At 39.4% G+C, this 27,875-nt stretch overlaps 1 protein-coding gene across 3 annotated transcripts; it reads left to right on the top strand.

The window, feature by feature from the left end:
* Positions 1-233: 233 nt before the first annotated feature.
* ST6GALNAC1 (ST6 N-acetylgalactosaminide alpha-2,6-sialyltransferase 1) lies at positions 234-27,875 on the top strand. Of its 3 annotated transcripts, XM_032211826.1 has the most exons (10): positions 234-252; positions 4,935-4,998; positions 9,005-9,776; positions 10,871-11,039; positions 13,245-13,416; positions 16,444-16,582; positions 16,799-16,902; positions 19,649-19,735; positions 24,132-24,231; positions 27,141-27,875. In XM_032211826.1, exons 3-10 carry the CDS (start codon positions 9,438-9,440, stop codon positions 27,309-27,311), a joined length of 1,281 nt encoding a protein of 426 aa, XP_032067717.1. In that variant the 5' UTR covers positions 234-252; positions 4,935-4,998; positions 9,005-9,437; the 3' UTR covers positions 27,312-27,875. The 3 variants fall into 3 exon arrangements, with proteins under 3 accessions (XP_032067717.1, XP_032067716.1, XP_032067715.1); XM_032211824.1 differs by lacking the exon at positions 234-252 and having other exon boundaries at positions 4,766-4,998; XM_032211825.1 differs by lacking the exons at positions 234-252; positions 19,649-19,735; positions 24,132-24,231; positions 27,141-27,875 and having other exon boundaries at positions 4,762-4,998; positions 16,676-16,890.

The following is a 27,875-nucleotide window of genomic DNA, read 5'->3' as shown; positions in this document are numbered from 1 at the left end:
TGGGATGATCAGTAAGATGTCTAAGAGTATAAAAGACTGTACACAACTGTCATTCGGGGTTCAGGTTTTGCTCCTGAACCTTTGCGCAAATAAACCTTTCCCTTTGACAAAGAGCTGGTCTTGTCTCATTTTCTGCAACATTTCTGGCACCCCAGAATGGGACAACCAGGCGATCTTTCGCCCCGGACGACCGGACTTCCTCATTCTGTCATTTGCTGCTTACATTGGCTTGATTGAAAAATACCCATACAGGTAAGAAGAAATTCAACTTCTCAAATGACAATTATACACTTCTTGCTCTAACATGATCAGCTGGTCTTTGATTGGGTACTGAGAAGTACTATGTGTTGTAGTTATCTATATCTTCTCTTTTGTGGATATGGCAATATGTTCTCCAGGCAAGTATTTGTGACTTGTCAAGTTATAAAATATCTTCCATTATTATCATTCCCATCCCGCTTTGGGATGGGGTCAGTTTTGTTTTTGTTTTTTGCAAGATACGTCTTTTGCGTTATCAGGATAGGTCCCAGCAATGTGACTAATGTTGCTCCCAAGGTTTAAAACCTTTCCTCAAATTTGTGCATAATATAGAAAAAACATCAATAAAAATAATGCTGCTCCCAGCGGTATGCTTCAACCTCATCCTTGTCCCTTTCAGCCCATGGCAGTCCCTGAAAATCATGTTGTTTTGCCCATAGGCTGAGTGTGGGTATCTTCCAATCCTTAATATCATTGTGATCATTTTTAAGGGGGTTTGGAGAGATTCAATTCTTGCTTTGATTTTATATGTCCTGCTTGTAATTTTTTTATTTCTTTATTTCTTTTATTAATTTCTTTAATTTTTCAAAAAACTATACAGCAAACAAAACATATTACAAGACAATATCTAACAATACTTAAACAAAAAGAATCTACATGAAATTGAGGAAGAGAGAAGAGACATGCTAAACAAAAAAAATCACAATGATGGAATTAAAGGAAGCATTGAAGACAAAAAAATAATAAAATACCAGGCCCAGATGGTATACCTGTATAATTTTATAAAGCCATGCAAGAGCAGACAGAAACAGTGATCTTAGATTTATTTAATGAAGCACTTATAGAAGTGAAGCTACCAAAATCATGGAGGGAAGCATATATAACATTGATACCCAAAGAAGATTCGGACCATCAACAAATAAAACATTATAGACCAATTTCTTTACTAAATGCAGACTAGAAAATCTTTACATCAATAATGGCAGAGCTAATTAAAAAAAATATTACATAAAATCATTCACACAGTGCAAAACAGCTTCTTACTAAAACGCCAGTTAAAAAACAATATGAGAATAATTATAAATACACTAGAATATTAAGAAGAGAATCCAAGAAAACAAGTTGTACTGGTCTTTTTAGATGCCCAAAAGGTCTTTGATAATTTGAATTGGCATTTCATTATCACACAGTTAAAAATGATGAGATTTGGAGAAAAATTTATAAAAAGATAGAATCAATATATTCGGCTCAGACAGCAAAAATAATAATAAATAGTGACACTACCAAAGAATTTAAAATATGGAAAGGAGTGAGACAAGGATGTCCATTATCACTTTTATTATTTATATTAATACTGGAAGTTCTATTAACAGAAATTAGAAACAATCAAGAAATAAAGGGATTAAAAATTAAAAAAGAGGAATATAAAACACAGTCATTTGCAGATGATATGGTATTCATATTAGAGTAAAAGAGAATTTGACAACTAGACAGATTCTTTGGGTATTAAAAGTTTCTTTACTGTGTGGAATGGGAAAAAGGAATGATTACCCTTAAGATTAGTTGTTCTGTTTGCTTCCCCTAACTAAAACAAATGAAACAGGATATTTCTACCAATACCCCCTGTGGGGAGGTAAATGAGTAATGAATGTCATGTCTCTGTTTTGGGAGATTGTGTAAAGGTCTACATGACACAGGAAAGGGGTCTACGTGACACAGGAAGGCCAGGTATTTGGGGATGATCGATAGGTTGTCAAAGAGTATAAAAGATTGTACACAACTGTCATTCGGGGTTCAGGTTTTGCTCCTGAACCTTTGCGCAAATAAACCTTTCCCTTTGACAAAGAGCTGGTCTTGTCTCATTTTCTGCAACAAGAGGATCCATTAAAACCAGGAATTAAATTAATCCAAAAATTAGAGGAATTCGGTAAGGTAGCAGGACTTAAAATTAATAAGAACAAAACAAAGATCATTACGAAGAATTTCACCAAAAAACAAGAGCAAGAATTAGAGAAAAACATGGGAATGCAAATAGTAAAAAAAGTAAAATATTTAGGAATTTGGCTGACAGGGAAATGTTCAACAATTAAGGAAGATAATTATGATAAAATGATTCAGAAAATTAAGAAAGATTTGGAAAATTGGAGGAAACTACAAATATCACTAATAGGAGGAATTGCCATCATTAAAATGAAGCTACTACCAAAAATTTTAGTTCTATTTCAAGTGGTACCGATTAGCCTAGGGAAAAACTTTTTTATAGATTTAAACAAATTAATTGCACATTTTATTTGGTCAGGGGGAAAAACCACGAATTAAATTAAAATTGTTACAGGATAGTAGAGAAAAAGGAGGATTTGGACTTCCCGATTGAGAGCTTTATTATCAAGTAGCGGCTCTCACCTGGATAAGGGACTGGATCAATCTAAAAAACAGAAGATTACTAACAATAGAAGGTTATAATTTGGAACTGGGTTGGCACACCTTTATCTGGGATCGGAAAGACAAAATCCATAGCTATTTCCAAAAATATTTAATTAGAAAAGCTCTACTTCAAATATGGTTAAAAATCAAAACAAAACACTACAACAAAATCCCAACCTGACTATCTACCATGGAAGCTCTGATATACCCGAACATTTTGGACATAAACAAGATAATAAGATATAAAGATATATTAGACAACCAAGAAAGACTAAAATCAAGGCAAGATTTGAAAAGAGGGAATAGATATACGCTGGTGGCCCTATTTACAAATACAGGCAAGGTATAAAAAAGACAGGGAAAGGGATGAATTTTATAAGAAGCCACAAGAGCTGGATAAAATTCTGCAGGGAACTAAGAAAAATTGATTAAAAAAATATCATTATCTATTAAAATTTAAAATGGAAGAAGAAACTGTGAAAAAAACGATGATAACATGGGTGATAAATTTTGGGTATAGTATAGAATTGTCGGAATGGGAAAAAAATTGGGAAAAAAATTACAAATTAACGATGGCAACGGCATATAGAGAGAACATGTACAAGATGTTCTACAGATGGCATCTCCCACCAGCGAGAATTGCGAAAATGTTCCCAGAGTGCTCACCTATCTGTTGGAAATGCAACCAACAACATGGAACATACTACCATATGTGCACATCTGCGAAAAAGTATTGGAGAAAAATAAAAGATTGGCTAGAGGAGATTACTACACACTAAATTGCACTAAAACCTGAAATATTTTTGTTAGGAATTATAAAAGTAAATTATGAAAAAAAACAGATACTTAATTCTACACATAATCACGGCAGCGAGAATTACATTCGCACAAAACTAGAAAAATAATTATACACCAACAGAAGAAAATGTAATAAAAATATTGGAAAGTGCAGAGATGGATAGGCTCACGAAAGAACTAAAAGAGAAAGAAGAATCTGAATATTACTCTGTATGGGATTTATTGTATAATTGGCTAGGAAGGTGGGGGAAGCAGGAAAGCAAAAAAGGGAAGAAAGATCAACAAATTAATAAACAACTACAAAACCGGAAAATGATTAAAAGATAGAAATATGAGATAGACTGTAGCAAATATTATACAAAACAACTCAAATGTAGTAAAGACTGTTATACATAGTATAGATAGAATATTATATATAGAATGAAAAAAATGTGAAATAATATAAATGCACACACACACGCACACATATATAGTTATAAAATATTTATTTGTATAGATAAAAGGACCACAACAGATATGTAAAAAAAATGTAATGTTGCAAAGATGTGACGTTTGTACAAACAAAATAAAAAAGTTTTTTTTAAAAAAAAGAGGGAGTCAAGCTATTCTCCAAAGCACCTGAGGGTAGGTGATGCAACTTAGAACTAAGGATAAATTTTCTGACAGTTAGAACATTTGATCAGTGGAATAACTTGCCTCCAGAAGTTGTAAATGCTCCAACACTGGAAGTTTTCAAGAAGATTTTGGATAATCATTTGTCTGAAGTGGTATAGGGTTTCCTACCTTAGAAGGGTGTTGGAGTAGAAGACCTCTGAGGTCCCTTCCAACTCTGTTGTTCTAATTCTGAAGGAGTCAATATTTGGGGCAAATAAGCAGAACAGCCAAATATTGCACCCAAACTTTGCAAGAAGCAATAGGCAAAAATTACTCTTCTTTCTTCTGTGTCAACTAAGAAATTATCAGAAAGGAGTCAGAAAAAAGGAGGGGATTTGGGCAGGTGCATCTTATTTAAGCAGATTGGGGGAGGGAGAATTGCATCTCCTGCAACTTTGCAAAGGAGCCCGGTTCCTTTCATAACTCATTCATCTTAACTACACACTTTTGTGAATTCAGGAAATATTTGCATCTACTTGTTTAACTTGTGTGAGTCTTTCCATTTGGGCAGCCTGCCCCCAAGAACAGTAATTCTAATAGGAGGAAATAGTCTTCTCTAATTTTCTGGCAAAGGAATGAAGACTAGACATTTTAATTTCTAGTCCTACCCTGCCCTGCCCTGCCCTCCCTTCCTCCCTCCCTCCCTCTTTGGACAGGTGATATCAGAGGACAAAGGCTGCAGGATTAGCCAATCTGCACTATATCTGGGGCCAGGACAGGTAGGGATAGTCTGAACGTTCAGGATAACACCATGAGATTAAGGGGGAAGTTTCCTACATCATCCCATCTCTTTCTCCTAGGCTTTTTGTTCCTCGTTCTGTCATTTGCTGCTTACATTGGCTTGATTGAAAAATACCCATACAGGTAAGAAGAAATTCAACTTCTCAAATGACAATTATATACTTCTTGCTCTAACATGATCAGCTGGTCTTTGATTGGGTACTGAGAAGTACTATGTGTTGTAGTTATCTATATCTTCTCTTTTGTGGATATGGCAATATGTTCTCCAGGCAAGTATTTGTGACTTGTCAAGTTATAAAATATCTTCCATTATTATCATTCCCATCCCGCTTTGGGATGGGGTCAGTTTTGTTTGTTTTTTGCAAGATACGTCTTTTGCGTTATCAGGATAGGTCCCAGCAATGTGACTAATGTTGTTCCCAAGGTTAATAACCTTTCCTCAAATTTGTGCATAATATAGATAAAACATCAATAAAAATAATGCTGCTCCCAGCAGTATGCTTCAACCTCATCCTTGTCTCTTTCAGCCCATGGCAGTCCCTGAAAATCATGTTGTTTTGCCCATAGGCTGAGTGTGGGTATCTTCCAATCCTTAATATCATTGTGATCATTTTTAAGGGGGTTTGGAGAGATTCAATTCTTGCTTTGATCTTCTATGTCCCACCTGAAATTTCTTTTATTGGGACATAAGTAAAAGCAAAGTGATTATGATTCTAGAGAAAGCAGAAATCTAAAAACTTATTAAAATGTGTACATATCTATGGGTATACAAATACCTACCAATTTGTATATGAATGATTAGGTCTAGAAACATATCCGTTTCTGTTGTGTGTGTGTGCATGTTTAATTGAAAAGTTTTCATTTTTTTGTAACATATTCCTTAAACAATAATGACAGGGTAGAATTTATGTAGCTTACCAGATTGCTGAGGTAAATAACTGATATAAAGTTTTGTTTCAAAAAAAGAATGGATAATGGAGTGCAACAAGTATAATTTATCACAAATACGTTCTGCAGCAATGAAGTGAAAGATCATTTAATTTTCCTAGACTGTTGGTAGTGAACTCTTGCTACTTTCCAATATTTTTTAAAAATAGTATCAGATCACAAAACAAAAGATGCCATTTCCTACCTATAAAATTATAGCACTTTCAGGTGTGACTATTTTCACTCAGAAATTAGTAAAGAGCATGAGTTTAACTCTTCTAAGTAATGACCTGGGGTTTGGTTGTTAGATAAAAAGGAGGAAAATCTTTTAAAGTTTTTATTAGGTCAAGAATTATAAACCTGGAGCAATTTTAGTTCTGCTTTAGCCATGAAAGCTGTCTGCTCTAGTCATTCTCTCTCTAGTAACCTCTCTCACAGGTTGTTGTGGGGAAAATAGGAGGAGGAAGTAATGTTGGATATGTTCACTGCCTGGAATTTGTAGGAACAGGAATAATAAGAATAGGAATATAATTTTTTGGCAAGTGTGATTGGACAAGCTATTTGTGTTTGGTGCATAAGCTCTCGGTGTACATAACAACAAAGCAACAAAGTCATAAATCATAAGATACAACAACAAAATGATAGCCATAAGATATCAATAGGAGTAGGTAATAGAAAAGATGAAAAAGATAATAGTAATATAGTCCTACTACATGGTTAGATATCCTTAAGCATAAGACAGTGCTGTGGGAATTAGCTGTTTAGCAGAGTGATGGCATGGCGGTGAGGGGAGAATGGGACTTTTTCCTCCTCCTCTTGGTTCTTCTTCCATTGTTGTAAGAAGACAACAACCGATTATTTAGCCTTCACAGGAGGAAGAAGTGTTATTCATGCCTCTTATTTCTTGCAAAGTTTGACTGCAATATTTTCTATTTCACCTGACTGGCACAGAGAATAAATTACATGTTCCTTGAATCTATTTGTGTTATTCATAGGGTGCTTCAATGTTTACTAAATGTTCCAGACGTGTTTAACAATTGAAGGCATGTAACTATGTGACTGGAAACTTTTATATATTCTGTTTTTAAAAGTTGGCATCTTTTTAAGTTTGAAGTTGGTTAATAATATGTCTAAGATTCTGTTCATTTAGAAAGACTTAGTATGTAATCTAAATGTGTGCTCTTAAGGCAAAAGAAGGGTAGAATAATGTTCAGAGAGTGAAGAAATAATATTTATTTATAAATCAAAGTCTTATGTCTACAGCTGGATTATTATTTACAGCAGTGTTTCCTAATTTGGTCAACTTTAAGACATGTGGATTTCAGTTCCCAGAATTCTCCAGTCAACATGGCTGGGGAATTCTGGAAGTTGAAGTTCACATGTCTTAAATTTGGCAAGGTTGGGAAACAGTTCTAGAAAAATCATACTGGCCAGCACACAATTGTGAGTCAGAGAGAGGCCAACAATTCTCACAGAAATCATTTTTTAAAAGGCTGGCACCTTAGCAGTGTATTTCCATTGCACTTCCGTGAATGATAAATGGGTATACCATCATTACCATACAATTTTTTCAAAGCCATGGCAAGCTGAGGCATATAAACACTTTGTTGTAGACTGAATTTTCTTTGACTTCATATCTATATGTTAATCATTGCAGACTATGTTCCAGCAAGAACTGTTTCGTCCCTTTACTTACCTAATAAATATTTTCAAACACAATTTATGAGCTGCAATGTCAACCCTAGATGGAAGAAGGAAAGAAAGGAGGAAAAACTGCTTTTATAAATCACAACCATTCACTAGACAGTATCTGTACACTGGGGATTTTTTTTGCCTTTTGTTAATTTACTGCATTATATCTACATATATTTATATAAACGTATCTGGAGAGGTGGACTGATTATGTTTTCCTACCATCCAAGATACTGATATACCAAATTTCTAATTGCTATAAAGAAATAGGAGTTTTGCTTCTCTTTTCCACTTTTAAAATTAAATGAAAATACAATCTATAAATATGGTGGAGAACCCCAAAAGATAGTTATTATAGCAATAGCACTTAGACTTATATACCGCTTCACAGGGATTTACAGCCCTTTCTTTCTCTAGCAGTTTACAGAGTCAGCATATTGCCCCCAACAATCTGTGTCCTCATTATCACACTTTTTGGTATACTCCTCACCTTTGCAACCTAAAGCCAAATATAAAATGTAGTATGGAGTGGTCTTGTGAACCCTTTGAGATTGGCCACATCAAGAAACCGTCACTGCAGGGGTTCCAAGAATGTTCATTGCTGTTTGTGATTAATTAGCAATAGCAATAGCAGTTAGACTTATATACCGCTTCATAGGGCTTTCAGCCCTCTCTAAGCGGTTTACAGAGTCAGCATATTGCCCCCAACAACAATCCGGGTCCTCATTTTACCCACCTCGGAAGGATGGAAGGCTGAGTCAACCCTGAACCGGTGAGATTTGAACAGCCGAACTGTAGAATTACAGTCAGCTGAAGTAGCCTGCAGTGCTGCATTTAACCACTGCACCACCTTGGCTCTGCTATCCTTATGATATGGACTTGGTGACCACATAGGTAATTTTTCTCTCTGATAATCTGCCCCTGACTTGGTCCTTCAAGTTTTCACCATCACTGTAACTGAATTTATCCACCTTATTGCTGGTAATCCTCCTAACTCCCCCAGCATTTAGAGCCTCCTCCAGAGAGTCTTTGTGTAATGTGTTCAAAGCAGGATAATTGCTCCTTGTTGTAGGACAGTAGAATAACGGGGTATTGAAAGCCTCCCCATATTGGTTTCTCCCCATCCTATACTAAAATCAAGGTTAGGTTATTTTGTGGGGAGAGGTTCCCCTCACACTTCCCTCTTTCTGTGAAATCTGTTTTGAAAGTTCTCCTGCAACTGCTTGTCCGTACCTTCCATTCCATTCTTCCATTTTTCTTGAATTAACTAGATAATAAAAATATACCTATAGCAATTTGTAATTAGGTGCAGCATTTAAAAAGATAAAAAGGGATGGTTTGAAAGGCAAACATTTCTGAACAGGAAGTCTGCAATCCAGATGGGTTCAGGAGATTTACTTAGGTTTTTGATTTTTATCATATGTAGGCATCTGCGTTCTAAATGCCATACATATGGATTACTTTAAATAAATACATTTTGAATCCAATTATCTTTTTAACTGCATTTCAGCCATTTGTTTAGTTTCCAATATGCCAAAAACGTGTCTCTGTTTGACATCCAAAACAATGTTCAAGAAGTGGTAGCTACCAATCCAAAGACATTAGAGCTTCCAGATACAAGAGTGGGACCAGGCAGCTCCTCACAACAGAAAGATCCTGTGAAGAAACCGGCAAACTACAATGCCCATGAGAGGCTTACGGAGTTCCAAGGTGCATCAGCATCACTTCAAAAGCAAAACAGGAGTAGGCTTGTCATAGTGGAAACTGGTCAAAAATCAGCCGAGAAGAAAGAAAGGCCTTCATTAAACAAAACTCATGCGAGTAAGGAGATACCAGGAGCAAGCCAAACCCTTTCCAAAACTTTGGTTGAAACACGATCATTTATAGATGAGAAGAATCATTCATCACCAGCCTCCAACAAAAAGGAAGAAACAAATAAAGATATGGCACCAGGAAATGAAGAAAAGGAGAAAGCAAAGGCTAAACGAGTGACACCAGTACCCCCAAGACAGCAGACTGCAGGAAAAGCAGCCAAACAGCAGCAGTTCCTTGGTAAAAATGCCACACTGCCCTCTAGAGTAAATCAAATTCACCTGAGAAACCAGTCCAACAACACAAACCTAATTAAAGAACACTCTGCCAAGGCACCTGATGTTCAACATGTCACACATCCGGCTCCTTTACCAACAACCCCTAAAAGATTAAAAGCAGCTGACTTTAAATCTGAGCCCCGTTGGGAGTTTGATGACATTTACCTCTTGGATAATTCAACACCGCGGTCGGTAAGTACCAGTGGTGGGTTTCAAAATTTTTTAGAACCTCTTCTGTATGTGTGGCCTGCTTTGTGGGAATGGCTTGCCAGCCATGTGACCAAGAGGGAGTGGCTTGCCAGTCATGTGACTGGGTGGGCGTGGGCAATTTGTAAAATGTGGTGAAACTCACTTAACAACGCTCTTGCTAAGCAACCAAAATGTTGGCTCAGAAACTCTGGCATTTGAAGCACTCAAGTCTTACAGCTGTCAAGTTACAAGACCCTTGCACCCCTAACCCTTTAGAAAAAAAACGCCAGGGGTGTTCAAACTTGAGAACTTTAAGACTTGTAGACTTCAACTCCCAGAATTCCTCCTCTTGCTCTTCATCTTGATGATGTGCGGACGGGCGGGGGGAGGGAGCTGGAACCAGTTTTAAACGGCACTGTAGATTTGTGGAACCTCTTCTATAGAAGAAGTTAGAACTGGCAGGAACCCACCTCTGGTAAGTACCATAGCGCGATCTTACCATAAATTTCCTAGAGACGTGTGCTTGCTGCAACACGCACACACACATTAATAATTATATGATGTGATATAAGCAAACAAGGGGTAGGTTTTATTGCGATGTACGATGCTTCCTGTTCTCTTAATGGCACTTAATTGTTCTGGGAAATCATATATTATGAAGGCCCATCCTGGGCTGTAACATCTGCTTAGCTTCACTTCTAGCAGAACTCAGAGTAAACGTCATGTCATGCTTGCCTGCATGGTTCTTCCAACTTTCAGACAGTTTTGGAATTGAACTCTCCAACCACATAATCCAAATGTATTTTATTTACTTATCAAATTAGGCAATGCCCATCTAGGTATCTAAATGGGTAGGATTGCATAGGACCTTATAAAATGAGAAAAGAGCAAAATTTCCTAAAGATACATTGCAACAATCTCCACGGAAGATGAATCTGAAGACTAGTTCATGTTGTGATTGTGTTGTTGTACCCTGGGAAGAAATAGAAATTCAATGATTTTTCATATACATACATGAATATTAAGTATTGGGCAAAATACTGTTTTTTCAAACAGTTGTCCTGTAACTTTTCTTCCCTTCTTTCTCCACTTCTTAGACCTGTCCAGATTCTCTGAGGAACAAGGCTGCCAAATCTGATTGGTTACATGACATTTTCCTACCCAACATCACAATCTTCATGGACAGGAGTCACTTCAGTGACAGTGAATGGAAGCGTATGGACCATTTTGCTCCACCGTTTGGCTTCATGGAGCTAAACTACTCATGTGAGCATTACTATTATCGGGTTGCATAGTGTGGGTTAAAAACAAGACTGCTTCTTCTGGTAGAAGGTATTAGAAGTCATATACTGAGTCAGTTATCAATCCATCCACCCAAAACCTGCTCCATGTTTCCCCATTTTGTGATAAGGGAAAAGTCCATATTCTCAGCGTGATCCTAAGAAAAGAAGAAACAAAAGTCACTAGATTGACATGTGATTGCATTAATATCTACTACAAAATTTATTGTCAGTAATAGGGTTGGTTTACTATGCACCATAGGATGAAGCCAACAATTATAGAGGACGATGCCAACAATTATAGAGGACGATGCCAACAATTATAGCCTTTTTCTATGCCTTAAACTGTCTTGTGTCCCAATGGCACTCTGATTCTAAACTCGAGTGCAATATTACTGGTTCTCTGCTAAATACAATGCCATTAAACACATGAGTGGAAAAGGATCCTTCATACAGAAAAATAGGTGATGAAAGACAATGAGAGATAATAGTACTCTCTCCTCTGATGACTAAAGCAAGGCACAGGGTCATATGATCATGGCACAGAACCAAGTTATTTGTGGGGGCCCTTATCTGCAATTATTTCTGCCCATCCCACCCGATGTGACATAGCAGGCATGCTTCAACTCTCTTCTATGAAACAGAGTAATGAGGTCCCCAAAGTATGCCTTCTCTGTCATGGTCCCTACTTTAAACACCCCATCTCCACCCCCAAAGACCCTCTTGGTCTTCTATAAGGCCTTTAAGATTTCTCCAAACCTTAAGTGATTATGATTCATATGATTTCAGTGTTGGGAGGTTTTTTTTTCAGCTAAACCCCAATGAATTGTGCTGTATTGATGGATATATTATCTGTATCATTTTATTTATTATCATTATTGTTGCTGCTTTAAATTGTTATTAGTTGCCCAGAGTCATATCCTGAGAAAGGTGGACATAAATACAATTATGTTGAAAGATTTGTCCTAGCTACAAGTTATCTACTAGGTATAATTTAATTTTTAAAATTCTAAATGTCTTAGGACACAATTATCTGCAGGAGCACTTTTCCTGCTATGAACCCATCAGGTTACATAGATTAGCTGGGGGAAAAAAAACTTATCTGAAGATGTTCCTGTTGCTAGAAAGTAAACTTGTGGAACTATGGAAAAGGATGTTCTCTTACATAGTTACCAGACTAAGGAACATGCTCCATAGGAAGCACGTTAATGAAGGTGTTCGGCTTTCATTCAGAGTAGAGCAATACCTCCATGCAATAGACTTGGCATTTTGTTGTTGTTAGTTGTGAAGTCGTGTCCGACACATCGCAACCCCGTGGACTATGTTCCTCCAGGCTTTCCTGTCCTCTACCATCCTCTGGAGTCCATTTAAGCTCGCGCCTACTGCTTCGGTGACTCCATCCAGCCACTTCATTCTCTTGGCATGCAAGGGACCAAATTCCATTATGCACATTATAATATCAGGCAAATGATTCGCTTTTTGCTATTGTGTCTGTGGGCAGATACTACAGAAGGCAGGTGGAGGGATTGCTACAAGGGCATGCATGCTAGGAAATACAAGTCTCCTGGAATCTCATATACCATAGCCAGGCTCCTCGAGAGAAAAAAACAGTGGGAGTGGAGTGATTTGCCAGCTTCCCCATTGACTTTTCTTGTGGGAAGCTGGCAGGGAAGGCCACAAATGACAATCATATGACCATGGGACATTGCATCCATCTTAAGTGTGATCTGGTTGATAGGTGCTCAGATCACAATCACATGACCGGAGGGGTTTGGTCAGAATTTCAAGGACCGGTTGTAAGTACCCTTCATGCAGCACCACTGTAACTTTGAATGCCTGCCGAACAATTGTAAACTGAAGACTGCCTGTATAATAATAGAATGTTGCATGTACTTTTTTCTCCTTCCTATATTCTAGTGATTTGGGGAAAACATGCTAGCTTTTTATTTTCTGACCAGGGTTATGAGATGGCACTGACAATTCCAGATTCAATTTGTATCAGGGAAGATCACAAGCTCTATGTACAACTGAACTTTCAATGCAAAGACAAGATAGTCGATGTAATATATTCTAATTTAGTTTTTCAGCTATGCTCGAAATGTTTGTTGTGTCCTACCCAGTTTGGACCTGTCTGATTTTATGTAACCTGCTAGCCTCTTCCTATGAATAATAGTGTCTCATTTCTTTCCAGTGGTAAAAGAAGTGATATCCATGCTTCCTTCTAAACCCTACCATCACATTCTCTTTGCACACAACAACAGTCAGGCCTCCAAGTGCATCACTTGTGCAGTAGTAGGAAATGGAGGGATACTGAATAATTCCAGAATGGGCAAGGAAATCGACTCTCATGATTATGTGTTCCGGTAAGAGTAACTGTAGTTCTGCAGAAGGCCCTAAGTTGTATGCAGATTTACCTATTAAGATGCCACCTGCACAGTCACAATTCTTCTGCTGTCATCCCTGAAGCATAGCTACTTCCTCCCCTCCAGCTTAACTGCTGCATCATCTATGTTACAGCAGGAACTCTTTAGCCAGGTAGTCAGTCACCTTTCAGAAGACTGCTGGGTGCAGAAATAAAAAGCATCCCCCCCCCCAAAGTGTACTGGAATAGGCAGCTGTATTGTGCCTCTTTGTATTCTGTGCTGCAACGAAGTTTGAAGGTGCTAGCTATTTCCACCCCAATTTTCTTACCGCTACCTGGAGAAAGAGAATTGGAAAATGGCTTTTCAGCTGCCACTCCATGGAGAGAAGTAAGCTTTTTGAGGACTAGGAGAACTGGTACCAAATATACTTACCTCCCTCCCTCCCTCCCTCCCTCCCTTCCTCCTCCTCCTCCTCCTCCTCCTCCTCCTCTATATAAAAACGGCTGTGTGTATGTACTGTATGTTTCAGCCAAACTTGGTAAATAGATGACTTACTCTCTGGAAACAAATACTGTGGTGGTAAGATGCCCTTAAACCCCTCGGGGTGTGTGTTCTGTTAAGATACAGCCTGTTGTGCCCTAAAATAGTTTCTACTGTACTGCCATAAAATGGATTCTACTGTACAGAACAGTGGAATTGCCGTGGTAATGACTTCACAATACTCTACAAGGGGGTTCCTTCTGGTAAGGGGGAAAATCCAACATTAGAAATTATGTTTGGTCCGGACATTTTCCTGCTATAAATAAATACCTTGGCAATGCTGGGTTATCGGCTAGTGATTATTAAAAGAGATGGAAGATATTGGTTTTTTTTTAATTAGTAGCAATAGCAATAGCAGTTAGACTTATATACCGCTTCATAGGGCTTTCAGCCCTCTCTAAGCGGTTTACAGAGTCAGCATATTGCCTCCAACAACAATCCGGGTCCTCATTTTACCCACCTCGGAAGGATGGAAGGCTGAGTCAACTCTGAGCCGGTGAGATTTGAACAGCTGAACTGCAGAACTGCAGTCAGCTGAAGTAGCCTGCAGTGCTGCATTTAACCACTGCGCCACCTCGGCGCAGAAGAGAAGTGTTTTGTTTAGCACAGAGTGAAAGCTGTGATTTGCCCAGTGCCAGAAAGCAAATGGAGCTGAAAATCAGAGACCAAATATCAGAAAAAGGTCTGTGGCAGTTTCAGTTAGCCAATGGATCTTGCTTCTAATCTTACCTTTGTCTGATGCTCAGTCTTTCAGTCCGGGTCCATGACTACTGCTGGAAGAAGCTGGAAAATATAACCCTGAAGCAATTGAAGAAGAGACAGACAGTGGCTGCCTTTGCAATGGGCCAGAATAGATAATATTGTATGTTCACATTCTCCACAAACAGTCAGATATCTTCATGGCCATGACAAGCAGGATGTCTGGATGATTCCTTAGTTTACCCAAACAGGAACCAGGAATAGTCAGTTTTAGTTCCATTCTATCAGTACCAATATAATACTGCTAATAATATACCGTGTTTCCCCAAAAATAAGACAGGGTCTTATTTTCTTTTGACCCCCATAATAAGGGCTTGGTCTTATTATCGAGGAGGGGGACGTGGGCTTATTATTTTCTGGCAGGTGGGGTGAGCAAGAAGCGAGACACACGTCTTACCTTTCCAACTCCGTTGCGTTCCTCGCCGTTGTGTCCAGGGAAACACATAAAAAAAATCCCTTCTCACGAGTTCAAACTTCTTGAACTCACGATAAAGTTTTTTTACAATGTGTTTCCCTGGACATAATGGCGAGGAACGCAACAAAGCTGTCAGTGTCCAGTAAGACGCGTGTCTCACGCTTGGTGCAATTTTGGAGGGTGGCAGATGGGGCGGGGGATGTGGCAGGGCAGGCTGCGAGACATGCATCTTACTGGACACTGACAGCTCCATCACATCTCTCGGCCAGTCTGTGCAGGGAAACACCTTGCACAGTAAAGAAAAACTTCTCGCAAGCGTGAGCAATTAACAACTTCTTGAACTCGTGAGAAGATTTTTCTTTACTGTGCAAGGTGTTTCCCTGCACAGACCAGCCGAAAGATGTGATGGCCAGTATCTGGTAAAATGCGTGTCTCGCACTGGGGTGCAATTTGGGGATGGCAAGTGGGGTGCGAGGCGCAGCAGGTGTTCTTTTTGCGGCAAGCGCTCTTTTTACTGGGGCAGCTAATTTTGGGGAGGGGGGTTATTTTAGCCCATGCCCTGAAAAGCCTGATTGGGTTTAGTATCAGGACATGTCCTATTTTTTGGGGAAACAAGGTACTTTCTTAAGGTTTTCTTGGAAAAACAAAGTGATTGTTACTCCAATTGTCATATTTGATCGGCTGAGAGGTTTCTTTCATATCTATGCCTGTGGGCAAGGACCTTGGGAAACTGAGCTGATTAACTATCAGCTCAGTTCTTCTTCTAGAGGCAGTTTTGCAAGTTTCCTTCTAGTGCAGCAAGGAAGATGTATTCCCTTTGAAGGAAACTTTCATCTTGTTCCACTTCCTGGTCCCTGCAAGTTCTTCCTGCATCTAAGATTTTCTGACATATCTTCTTCCCAGACAATGTCTCCACAGTGACTGGCTGGCTTTGATTTTTTTCCCCTTCTTCTTCACATGAAAGAACAGCTGTCTAGCTGCTTTTTGTGTACTTTCCCTTTGGCCAGCTGGGGGCACCGGCAGATGACTTACTGGAAGTCAGTAATCAGCGCTGTGGAAATTAGACAGCAGGAAAAACTCTTGCTAGTGACTGGACACACAAAAAAGGCGACAGAAGTGCTCTGTGAAAGCTTAAAGCTAAGACATTTCCTGAATCCAGTTGGAATTAATGAGAGCAATTCTCACTCATTGACCAATGTGTATGCATGTATGGAATGTATCTTAATATTTCTGGAATCTTGCAAATTATGCATATGTATCTGAAGTAGCTCCACTTAGCTAACTTGGTGATTTTATATGATCTCTTTTACCAGAGTGAGCGGAGCTGTGATCAAGGGTTATGAAAAAGATGTGGGAACAAGAACTTCTTTCTATGGATTCACATCCTACTCCTTAATGACTTCAATTATGATTCTGGGGAATCGTGGGTTCAAGAAGATCCCTGCAGGAAAAGTAAGGCAGATATCCTTATATCTCTCCTCCGCCTAGTTGAACAGTAGTTGTGAGAGCAACTTAGATTAAAAATCTGTAACTTTCCTCCACAAGCCAACTCTGCTTTATCCGTCTTTCACCCAAGGCCAGCAGAGAGTGCCCAGCCCTATCTCTTATGCCGCTGTGGCACACCATCTGCTGCGCCCCTTCCCAGTGTATCTGTGGCATGTTTCCTAGGAGATCAAGTATCTACACTTCCTGGAAGGAGCAAGAGATTATGAATGGCTGAAAGCTCTTCTTCAGAACATCAATGTCAGGAAGGGATTTTTGGACTATTATGGGTGAGTAGTGCTGTGCTTCCTTGATGAGGACTGCCACAATGGAAGGCAAGAGGGGTCAAATGACAAGACATGTAGTGACAAGGTCATCTTGCAAATGTTGTGATTTGCATAATCTCATAACGTCAGGTGTTGGGTTGCAAGTACATAATGGTATTGGATATGCCTGATGACATTGCGGTGTCGTTGTGTAGTTCACTACGGATGCTGCTGAGAAGAAAAATGCAGAAATTAATATGTATCAATAGAATATGGGCATAAAAATTCCCATTTGAAATGCATAAAACTAATGTAGCATAATAGACATATTCAATTGAAAGCAGGTCCAGATGCAAAATTGTATTTGTACTGCCTTATACGCACCAAGGTTTTGAAGAGGCAAATTAAAAAAAAAAAGGTTTTTGCACTCTGCAAACCTCCCAGAAATGGCCCATTGTTCACAAAAACGGGTGCATTTTTTTGTCAAAAAAAGGGCATGGATACCCTTTAGGAGGCTTATAGAGTGCTCCTGGGGGCTGTGGGGCAAAATTGAGCAAAATAAACGGGCCGTTCTTTGCTCATTTATGCCCTCCCAGCCCCTAGGAGCACTCTGAAAGCCTCCTAAAGGCTATGCATGACCATTTTGGTGAAGGGGGTGGAGTTTAAGGAGGCAAAAAATGCTGCACTCAATGTATAAGATGCACTCAGATTTTTTGAGGGAAAAAGGTGTGACTTATACTCCGAAAATATGGCATGTATGTATGTATGTATGTATGTATGTATGTATGTGGAGAGAGAGAGAGAGAGAGAGGGAGGGAGGGAGGGAGGGAGGGAGGGAGAGGGAGAGGGGGAGGGAGAGAGATTTTCTCGACCTTGCATTGCTGACTCCTTGCAAACATTTTGAAGATCTTTCTTCAGTGTGTAAAACGTTAATAAGGATGGCTGCATTTTCATAATTTATTAACATTTTGGCACACTGTGCCCACATCTCATTTGACATAACAGAGAAATAACATTCTCAAATAAGAACTCTAAAAACATTCTCCCACCCTCAATATTTTAGTGAATAATCAGGAGATGAACCAGACAAAATTTAGATTAATTTTGTGAATTCTATTTTCAAGAATATCTGGTGGTCCATCAGTTTCCTGTTAATGAAAATAAATGGCAAAGAGATGAAAAAAATAGTTTTGAGTATAACAATTTCTATCTTTCATAGAGCTTATCCCTTCAGTCTTGTTGTGATGTGCTTTCTCCTGTTCTTACAATGGGAGTGAAGTATGTTGTTTTGAAACCCACTCAGTGGTGGGATTCAGCCAGTTCACACCACTTCAGGAGAACCGATTGTTAACTTTCTGAGCAGTTTGGTGTACTGGCTTTTGGAAGAAATCATTAGGGCAGAGAACCGGTTGTTAAATTATGTGAATCCCACCACTGAAGCCACTGTCCAATTTCTTGCCCTCTGGTGCCCTTTTCCTCCCTCACTGGGACTTGGACTAACAATTTTAAGAACATTCGGAAGTTGGTGACCCAGCTGACTTTCACCATTGCAGTGGCCCTCCTCATTTCTTGCTAAAGACATGTGTTGTGAAATGCCTGTAAATGAATATTTTCAGAGTTAAGGAGAAAAAAAGACTGGGATCCCTCCTCTTATTCAATTGTCTATTTCTATTTTGCTGAACGACCCAGTTTCTTTGCCTACAATTTTCAGTTCCCCCACAATTCTGTCAAAAATCAAGTAACATCAAATAACATTCACCATAACAGTAACATTTAAATAATACCGAAAAGGAGGGGAGAAAAAACACAAACACAGGTTGTTGAACAGGTTGGCATATTTCCTGTGCACTGCTGCAATATTCCTTCCATGATTGACTAAGATAATGGACCAAAGAGGAGAAGGACGAGTAAAGTAAGTGTTTGTAGCATTGCCCATTTCACAAAGGCCTTCATGGTAGAAGATGCTACAGCAACAGAAAGTCTGGCCTCAGAGAAGGAATTTCACAAGGTCAATATTCCCTGAGTTGAAAAAAAGAGAAAATTTTAGTGAAGTTTTGTTCTCTCTGGCAACTATAGAAGGAATAACTTTTGTCAATGATAGAGCAAGGTCTTATCATTTGGAGCCCTGAAAGCTTCCAATGTTTACTAGGAGTACAGATTGTTTACATGGATGGTTTTGTTCCGTTTTCTGATGGAAAATGTTACTTTCCTTGACCTGATCTCAGCCTCCCTCAGGAATGGGATGACAGTATAGAGGAAACACTGTGGGAATGAAAAGTCCTCCACAAAGAATAGATGAACATCTCAGAGCTGTGTAGCTGAACCCACAGGGTAGAGTCCTAAGCAAATCAGAGGGAAGCCAAAACGTGCATAAAGGTATCGTTCAAATACTGCCATTAAGTACATATCTTCTGACATATGTTTTGTATCACCCACGTTTTGCCATCGGTCTCTGGTCCCTTTTTAAACAATCATATTCCTTAAAAATTTTGCCACCTTCTTTCTTTTCAAAAAACACTCGGTTGATCCACTATTTTTTCTCACTTTTCCTTTTAATAATAGCTGTTATTTTATGTCAACGTGACTTTAACCAAAGAATACAGTATAAAAATACAACCTTGAAGTCTCAGTTTTCCCCATTCTGATCTTAGATACAGTGTGCGAAAAGATAAGACCTTGCATCATTCACTCTAATTTATAGAAAACCTGGCCAAACCAGCTATAATTTGAACTGTACATAGTTTCCTTAAGATATATCTTGTTTTTATAGACGAAGGCCCCGGGATAAATTTGACAATTTCAATTTGGATCAATACTTTGTGATTCATCCAGACTTCCTCAGATACACTAAAAACAGGTAAGACATAAGTGAAGTGAATTTCAAACCTCAGGAACAGTTTCAAGATTTTAAATAAGCAATGTTGGCAGTATGAATAGATGTACAAAACATTTGTTTCAAATTTGCAACAAAGTACAAAACATTCCATAAAAAGTATTACAAATTGGCTGTATGCTATTGGAATGAAACATAAAACAGTTGAGCATTCAATATCTGCTCAAAACAAAACCCAAAATATTTTGTGCTCTGACTGTATAGGAAACAATGAGAATTTGGAGCCAGCTGCTACTGCCTTATTTTCATTTATTTTAGGATTATAAGAATTAGATGGTAGTGGTGGCATTTCATTGATTTATTTAAATTATAAGTAGTCCTCAACTCATGACCAGAATTGAGCCCCAAATTTTTGTTGCTAATTGAAAGATTTGTTAAGTGAATTTTGTCCCATTTTATGAATTTTTGGGGTGTATAGTTGTTAAATGAATCACTGCAGTTGTTAAATTAGTAACATGTTTATGAAATTAATCTGGTTTTCCCATTGACTTTGTTTGTCCGAAGGTCACAAATGGTAATCATATGACTGCAATAGTCATAAATGTGAGTCAGTTGCAAAGTGTCTGAATTTTGATCATGTGACCATGTGGACGCTACAATGGTCATAAGTGAAAAACGGTTACAAATCATTTTTTCAGTGCCACTGTAACTTCAAATGGTCACTAAGTTAACTGTTGCAAATCAGGACTGCCTGTATTTATATGGTTCCTTCTTGCTAAATGAGTCTGGGTGGCTAACAAGGATTAAAAATATGTAGGACAACGACAATGAAAAAATATAATGTGAAACACCCTATACCAGCAACCAGATACGTAATACATGTTGCACAGCAGGCTCCTCTAACTTCCTGGTCCAGTGCCTGTGGGGGAAGAACTGCTCTGTCATCAGGGCGACAAACCAAATTGGGGAAGGCTGCTCCATAGGGCAGAGGCTGCAACAGAGAATGCCACAATGCTCAAATGGAAGAACATTTGACAACTTGTGACTTTAAAAACATCAACCTCTTACAAAAGATCTCTGCTGAAAATAGTAGAAACAAGTTTCAAAAACATCTGAAAGTTATATTTAGATTAGCATCTGTTATCAGCTCTTTTCCATTCCCCTACTCTTTCTCAACAGAAAGAAGAGATGATGTTTCTTCTTTAAGTAAACCTTCAGGGTCACTTACCCAACACATTAGGATACAACCCCCCCCCCCCTAAATTATCTAGCATTTCTTTCAGTCTTTGGTGATTGATTTGTTATCTTAAAATTAGTTTAAGTTTTTGTTTACATTTCCTTAGCTAAGTTTCAGAAGGCACAGATTTTTATTTTATTTTTTGGCCTGCTTGCCAGGTGCAATCCTAACAAAAGCAACAGAATCATTCTGGGATGAACCAGCAGATTGATGATGCTTCCTAACCGAAATAATAATTCTGTAATGTTATGATCAGATTTGATAGCATGCACAGCAGTGGTGGGTTTCAATTTTTTTCGAACCTACTCTGTGGGTGTGGCCTCCTTAGTGGGAGTGGCTTGCCGGCCATGTGTTCTCTCTCTCTCTCTTTCTCTTTCCTTCCTTTTGTCTCTCTGTCCTTTTTTTCTTTCATCTCTCTCTCACTTTTTCTTTTTTTCTTTCTTTCTTCCTTCCTTTTTCTTTCTCTCTCTGTGTGAGTCTGTGTGTGTGTGTGTGTGTGTGTGTGTGTGTGTGTGGCTCTTTGCCTCTCTCCCTCCCTCCCTCCCTCCCTCTGTGTCTCTCTATGTGATTCTCTCTCTGCATCTGTCTGTCTCTCTTTCTCTCTCTGTGTATCTCTCTCCTCCCTCCCTCTGTGTCTGTGTCTCTCTCATTCTCTCTATATCTCTGTGCCTCTGTCTGTCTGTCTGTCTCTATCACACACACACATAGACACAGAAACAGACACACACACACATACTGTGGTCACTTTGTTGAGTGTTCCAATCACATTTGAAACACTAAACAACTGGCTTGTATTCATGGTTTTTTGCAGCATTCTGCAGACATGGGGGCAAAATATATGGTTAAAAGTACCTGGCAGAGGCGTTCTTCCCTGCGGGGCTCCGCAGAACATCCCAAGACCAATGGCTCCGGGATGAGGGACGGAATCTTTGCCACGGGCCAGTAAAGCTTCGTCCACCAGAGGCAACAGGACCAAAGCCCCTCTCCCAACTGGCCCTTCCTCCCTCTGAGAGTGAGGGACCCGGCTGCCCCGCTGTCTCTGGCTTCCTTCCGAGAGTCTCCTCTCTCCGGGGCTGTAATTGTGCAGGCTGCGCGTGCGTGCTTATGTTTTCCATGGGGGTGACAGATGGGCTTTGGAATCGCTCCATGCTGTGGAAAACATAGACGCGCGCGGGCAGCGGGGCATCCGGGACAAGGGAGTGCAACACGCACGCCTTGTTCAAATAGCAAAAGAAGGAACAGGAGAGGAGGCTGTTTGAAAAGCCCCACTTGGAACTGCTCTCCTTTTCCTTCTTTTGCTGTCTGTACATGCAGTGCGGGTCGCACCCCCTTGTCTTTCATAGCCAGCTTGTTTCCAATTGGGGTGGGGATCCATGGAGAGGGACGGAAAAAAATCAATTTCTTTCCCCTCCCCCAATTGGAAATGAGCTGGCTGTGAAAGAAAAGGGAGCGCATCCCGCACTGCATGTAGAAACAGCAAAAGAAGGGACAGGTGAGGAGTTCCAAGCGGGGCTTTTCAAATAGCCAAACTCCTCTCCTGTCCCTTTCTTTTGCTCTTTGAACAAGCCGTGTGGGTTGCGCTCCCTTTTCTTTCATAGCCAGCTCGTTTCCAATTGGGGAAGGGGGAAGAAATTGATTTTTTCCGTCCCTTTCCATGGATTCACACCCCAATTGGAAATGAGCTGGCTATGAAAGACAAGGGTGCGCAACCCGCACGGCTTGTTCAAAGAGCAAAAGAAAGGGACAGGAGAGGAGTTCGGCTGTTTGAAAAGCCCTGCTTGGAACTCCTCTCCTGTTCCTTCTTTTGCTGTTTCTACATGCCGAGCGGGTCGCGCTGCCTTGTCGGCAAGGGTGCTTTGCAGCGACAGGGGCAAGGAGCGGTACCGGCATTCCCGGAAGTTATTTACTTCCGGGTTCACCGACCCATCGGTGCGCGCGAACTGGGGCGATCCGGGAGGAACCCACCCCTGATGCACAGGATATACACATACACAAAGCTCAGCATGCCAATCCTGTATTATTAATCTTTGTATTTGAATCTCAGGAACAGTATAGTAAGAACTCTTGTGGAGAGGACACAAACTTCTGGATCTTCCCCTTTGCATTATTTCCTGGGAGAGGGGGAGGGGAGAGAATCTTTGTTCTCATAGGAAGCATCCATCCACCCACATGAACTCCAGCTTCCCCAGAAAAAAGTTTCTTTAAAAACCAACTAACCAGGAAGGCAGCCATCTTCTTCTGCCATGTATTTACCTACATTTTTCCCCTTCCCTCTTGATGTTCTACCCTCACATTGCTCCATCCACTCCCAGACAACAATAGCAGGAACAGGAGTAGTTCAAGCTTCTGAACTAGTCAGTATTGAAACTTTGAAGGAAGAAGCACAAACACGAACCACAAAACAGCTAACTCCATCCCAGGATTTGGAGCAGTCAAAACCCTCAAAGCTAGGCCTCTTGAAATGGCTGAAATTTTCTTTCTCGCTTGGAATAAAATAGTACGAATTTTATTTCATGCGCAGAATAAAATTTCTCAAAGCACCTGCACTCAGAACATTGAAATGGCTCTTTTGTGCTTGGCATGTTCCAAGGATGGAACCTTTTGCCATCCCCACCTGCCAGATTCGCTTCAGGATGGGATTCCTGGAGTTTGAGTAATCAGGATGGCATTAAGCAAGATTTGTCTGGAATGTAGCTGTGAAAAACTAGTGTGTCTCTTGAAACTATTCCTCCTTCACAACCTTATCACCGTGATGGAGAACCTATGGCATGCATACCAGAGCAGGCTCATAGAGCTCTCTCTGTGGGCACTGCGCCATCGCCAGCTGCTCTTCTGAGTTCCGTTGCACACATGCGCACGAGCCAGCTGCTCTCTTCTGGGTTCCGGTGCTCCGGCGTGGATGCACATATGCGCATGCGCTCCAGTTTCAGCACTCGGTGTTGAAAAGGTTAGCCATCACTGCCTTATCAGATTGAACCCAAGGCAACTTTGAAAACAAACACAATTCATTGTGAGCATATGTCTATGGTCAGTTTAAAGAATGCCTTATAAATGTATTTCAACCTGTTTGTTGAGTGCTGAACAGCAGCTCATTCTCTGAGAAGGCCTCAAGGAGAGGACCTGCTCAGCTTTCATTGTCTCCCAGTGCCACCTTTTGAAATCTCATTTTACAACCCACCCCAGGTTTTTGAAGTCCAAAAGTCTAGAAAAGTCCTACTGGCGCATTTATAGACCTACAACAGGCGCCTTCCTTCTTTTGACTGCACTCCATCTCTGTGATCAGGTAAGGTTCAAAGATGCTGCAGAGAATTTAAAGGCGAGCCACAAAGTTAACAGAGACATTTGTCTCTTGCACCATCCTTTAGGAAAAACGTATTTAGCAATCAGTGGATCTGCTGCTATTTCAACATTTGGTTTTTTCCCCTCTCTACTTCACTAGAGAAATGCCCCAGGGCAGGGATATGTGCTTTTAGCCCTTGTCCCCCTGCATGACCACTTCTGTGCTGCTGTTCCTTTAATCATATTCTTTCAACTCTTCCTTTCTTGACTTAAAACAACAGAAACCTCAAATTAAAACCCTTTCTGCCTGAGTGAGTTATCCTGGCACTGATTTACTTCATGAATGCCACATCTGCATGCCAGCCACATAATGCAGTTCTAATGCTTAACTTGTGGTTAAACCTTTTCTGTTGCATGTCTTTCTCATATTTTAGTGAAGTTAATTTCAGTAAAAAAAATGTTTGAAGGAACTCTGAAAGTCCCAACATCCCCAAGGCTTCTTAAAGAGCAGATTTTAATGAGATAAGCTCATTTCTTTCCTCAACTTCCTCTTATAGCCTTGCATTTCTTTGACATCTCCACAGAGTTAATTCACCATATCCATAGAGGGGCAAAGCCATCTCCCATTCTTCCAAAAAAGTTTAAATTAGCTTGCCTTCTTCCTCTTCCCTTTTCTTTTTTAACTTTCAACTGTTAAGCACCCTTCTCAAGGTTACGTGCTATGCTTCCCCCTCATCTTCCAACAATCCTCAGTTGCAGAATAATGGTTGCTATAATAGCACATATTTTTCTCCCCACTTACTTCACATAGCTGGTTTGAAGTTGCCTGTTTTCACATTACTCATGGAAATGCTCTCCAGAGGAAGGACAAAGTGTGGATTAGTTAATTGTTGAGCAACTAAGAACTAAGCTTTACAGACATTTACTCATGTCCTGGACAAAATATAAGAATACGTAACTCACAATCTCGATCTAAGAAAGATGCTAAAATGTATGGTTTTAATAAAGAATTAGCAGAATTGAACCAGATATTAACTGGAACAGATGAAGAATTAATAAACAAAATATATTTACCAAGCATCAAATTGGAAAGTGAGCAAGTAAAGGAGATAATGATAGCTTAGTCTAAAAACTTTGCATATGCAATAGAACTGGATTAATGGCAGAAATTGTGGCATAGAAATGTTAAATTAACTATGCCAACTGCATATAAAGAAAATCTGTATAAAATGTTTTATAGATGGCATTTCTCACCAATAAGATTGGCAAAAATGTTTAAAGACAGGTCTGCTAAATGTTGGAAATGTAACCAGACGCCTGGTTCGTATTATCATATGTGGTGGACATGCCCCAAACCAAAAAAATATTGGACGAAAATACATACTTGGTTGGAAAAAATGATAAAGCAGCATATAGATTTGAAACCAGAAATATTTTTGTTGGGAATCTGTTCTGACCCCCTCTTGCACGGCTCGTTAACAAACGCAGGCAAAACTTAAAAGGAAGGCTTTCTTTTATCAGTTTTCAGTTCAAACTGGCTTCGAGCCCAGAAAATAACATAAACATAAATCTCTGATAAGAATTCCAAAACAAACGCTTACAAGCAATATGCACTTCTTCCAAAGTCTTCATGGAACAGTTTTACATGAAAACATCAAAGCATTTCTCCAAATGTAACAGGCATAATCACGAGTAATAAGCAAGCAATATTGTATCAGACACGGAACACACGAAGGAACGTATGTTGACTCCAGCAACTGGGGCATGGCAGCATCTGTCCTTTTATCTCCAAACTTGCCTCAAACCCGCCCCCAGCTGCATAATGAATCTTGATCCTGAAAAAGCTCTCAGCAGAACTGTTGAATCACCACACTGAATTTTGTATGCTGAAAAAACTCTCAGCAGAACTGCTGAATCCCCACACTGAATTTTGTATCCTGAAAAAGCTCTCAGCATAACTGCTGAGTCACAACAGGAATCCTACTGGAAAAGTATGACAAAAGGAATATATATTTAATTTTATATGTGCTAACTGCAGCCAGAATTGTATTTGCACAATAAGGGAAAAGTGAAGCGATCCCGACAGATGAGAGTGTAATTTAAAGAAATATTACAATGTGCAGAAATTGACAGATTAATGCTTACTATTAAGGAAAAAGAAGGAACTGAATACTTTTTGACATGGGACACAACTATCATTGTGATGAATACTATTGTAAATACTTTGATTATGATTCCTAAAAATAATTATACCCAGACAACACAGTTTGACTGAAATTGAATTTTTACATATTACATAAACAAAACAAATAATTTTTTTGAAAAAAAAATAGAATATGTAACTCAACATCTTAACAGTCATAGTTTCTTGGTTACAGCTCCTAATTTTTGTTTAAGGAATGCATGCTTTATCTAGATAACAAACATGCATACTTATATGTATGTCTTCATCCATTTGCACTGCCTTTAAACAGCAAGTAGCTTTGCATTTTCTCAAATCAAAGCTCTATACTCTGTGGATATTGTGTGGCATACTTGGTTAGATCTATTGTCCCATCTCTTGCAATTTATTCATTGCATTATAAGGGTTGTCTTTAAGATTGGGGAGTTGGTGGTCTGAAGAAGATTGATTCCCCCACCCTCCCAATCTCATAGGAATAGCATTTAATGTAGTTTTGCCTTTTCTCCTCCATCATCATTAACCCTGGGGGAAAGAGCAAATTGCTACTATCCCAGCCTTCAAACAAGCTTCCCATGGAGCTATTGGTAGATAATGATAATGAAGAAGCTATCTCAGTAAATCCAATGAGCTTGTGGATTTATTAAGTATTTCTAATGTATTTTACTAGGCTTTTTTTTTTCAAACTAACCACATTTATTTCCCTCCCCAATGATAATCCGTTGCTTTCCTAGGTAAGCGCTTATGGGTACATCACCGAAGGCTACCAAAAGTATTCAGATCACTATTATGATACAAAAAAGAACCGTTTAATCTTTTATACCAACCATGACTTTGATCTGGAACGAAGGGTATGGAAACAACTTCATGACGCAAATATTATGAAGCTCTATCAACGAACCTGATGGAAGGAGATTATGAACTCCTGACTGGAGTGGGTTATATTGCTATAGGGCAGAAACTCTGAAAACAAAGGTGTTATTTGGACATGCTGTTAACTAAAATGCACTAGTAATTCTTTTTCTGAATGTTTCCATAACATTTAAGATATTTCCAAAAATATACAGACCATGAACCATTATTATCCATCTAGTACAAAAAGATTACATAATTTAAGAGCATAATTTAATGTAGGAATAATTCAGGGGTGGATTGCTGCTGGTTTTACTATCAGTTCGGAACCTCCGTGCATGCCAGATGCGTGCTGTGTACATGCTGTTCAATGTAAATTGTTATTCATGCATGCACAGAACAATATACAGTGAACTATGCACATGCAGCCACTAAAACCCAAAATGGCGACAGCCCGGCAGCGGTGAGGAAACCAGTTCTAGGGCGTGGCAGGCCTGGGTCACTGCCAGTTTTGCAACCCAGTCTGAGCAAGGCTGAACCGGGAGCGTGACCTGACAAATGCGTGCACGACAAAAGCGCGCCAACGAAACCACAGCGATAAAACCGCAATGTCATAA

Source organism: Thamnophis elegans, chromosome 2, assembly GCF_009769535.1.
Source record: "Thamnophis elegans isolate rThaEle1 chromosome 2, rThaEle1.pri, whole genome shotgun sequence".
NCBI classification, from domain to species: domain Eukaryota; kingdom Metazoa; phylum Chordata; class Lepidosauria; order Squamata; family Colubridae; genus Thamnophis; species Thamnophis elegans.
Note: the sequence above shows the minus strand (reverse complement) of the source record. Positions and strands in the feature narration are given on the sequence as shown.

Excerpts from the sequence above, each read along its gene's own strand:
- ST6GALNAC1 (XM_032211824.1), top strand. The coding sequence starts at position 4,886 with ATGAGATTAAGGGGGAAGTTTCCTACATCATCCCATCTCTTTCTCCTA. Across the intron at positions 11,040-13,244 it reads CATGGAGCTAAACTACTCAT|TGGTAAAAGAAGTGATATCC; the intron begins GTGAGCATTACT and ends ATTTCTTTCCAG. Across the intron at positions 24,232-27,140 it reads CACTCCATCTCTGTGATCAG|GTAAGCGCTTATGGGTACAT; the intron begins GTAAGGTTCAAA and ends TTGCTTTCCTAG.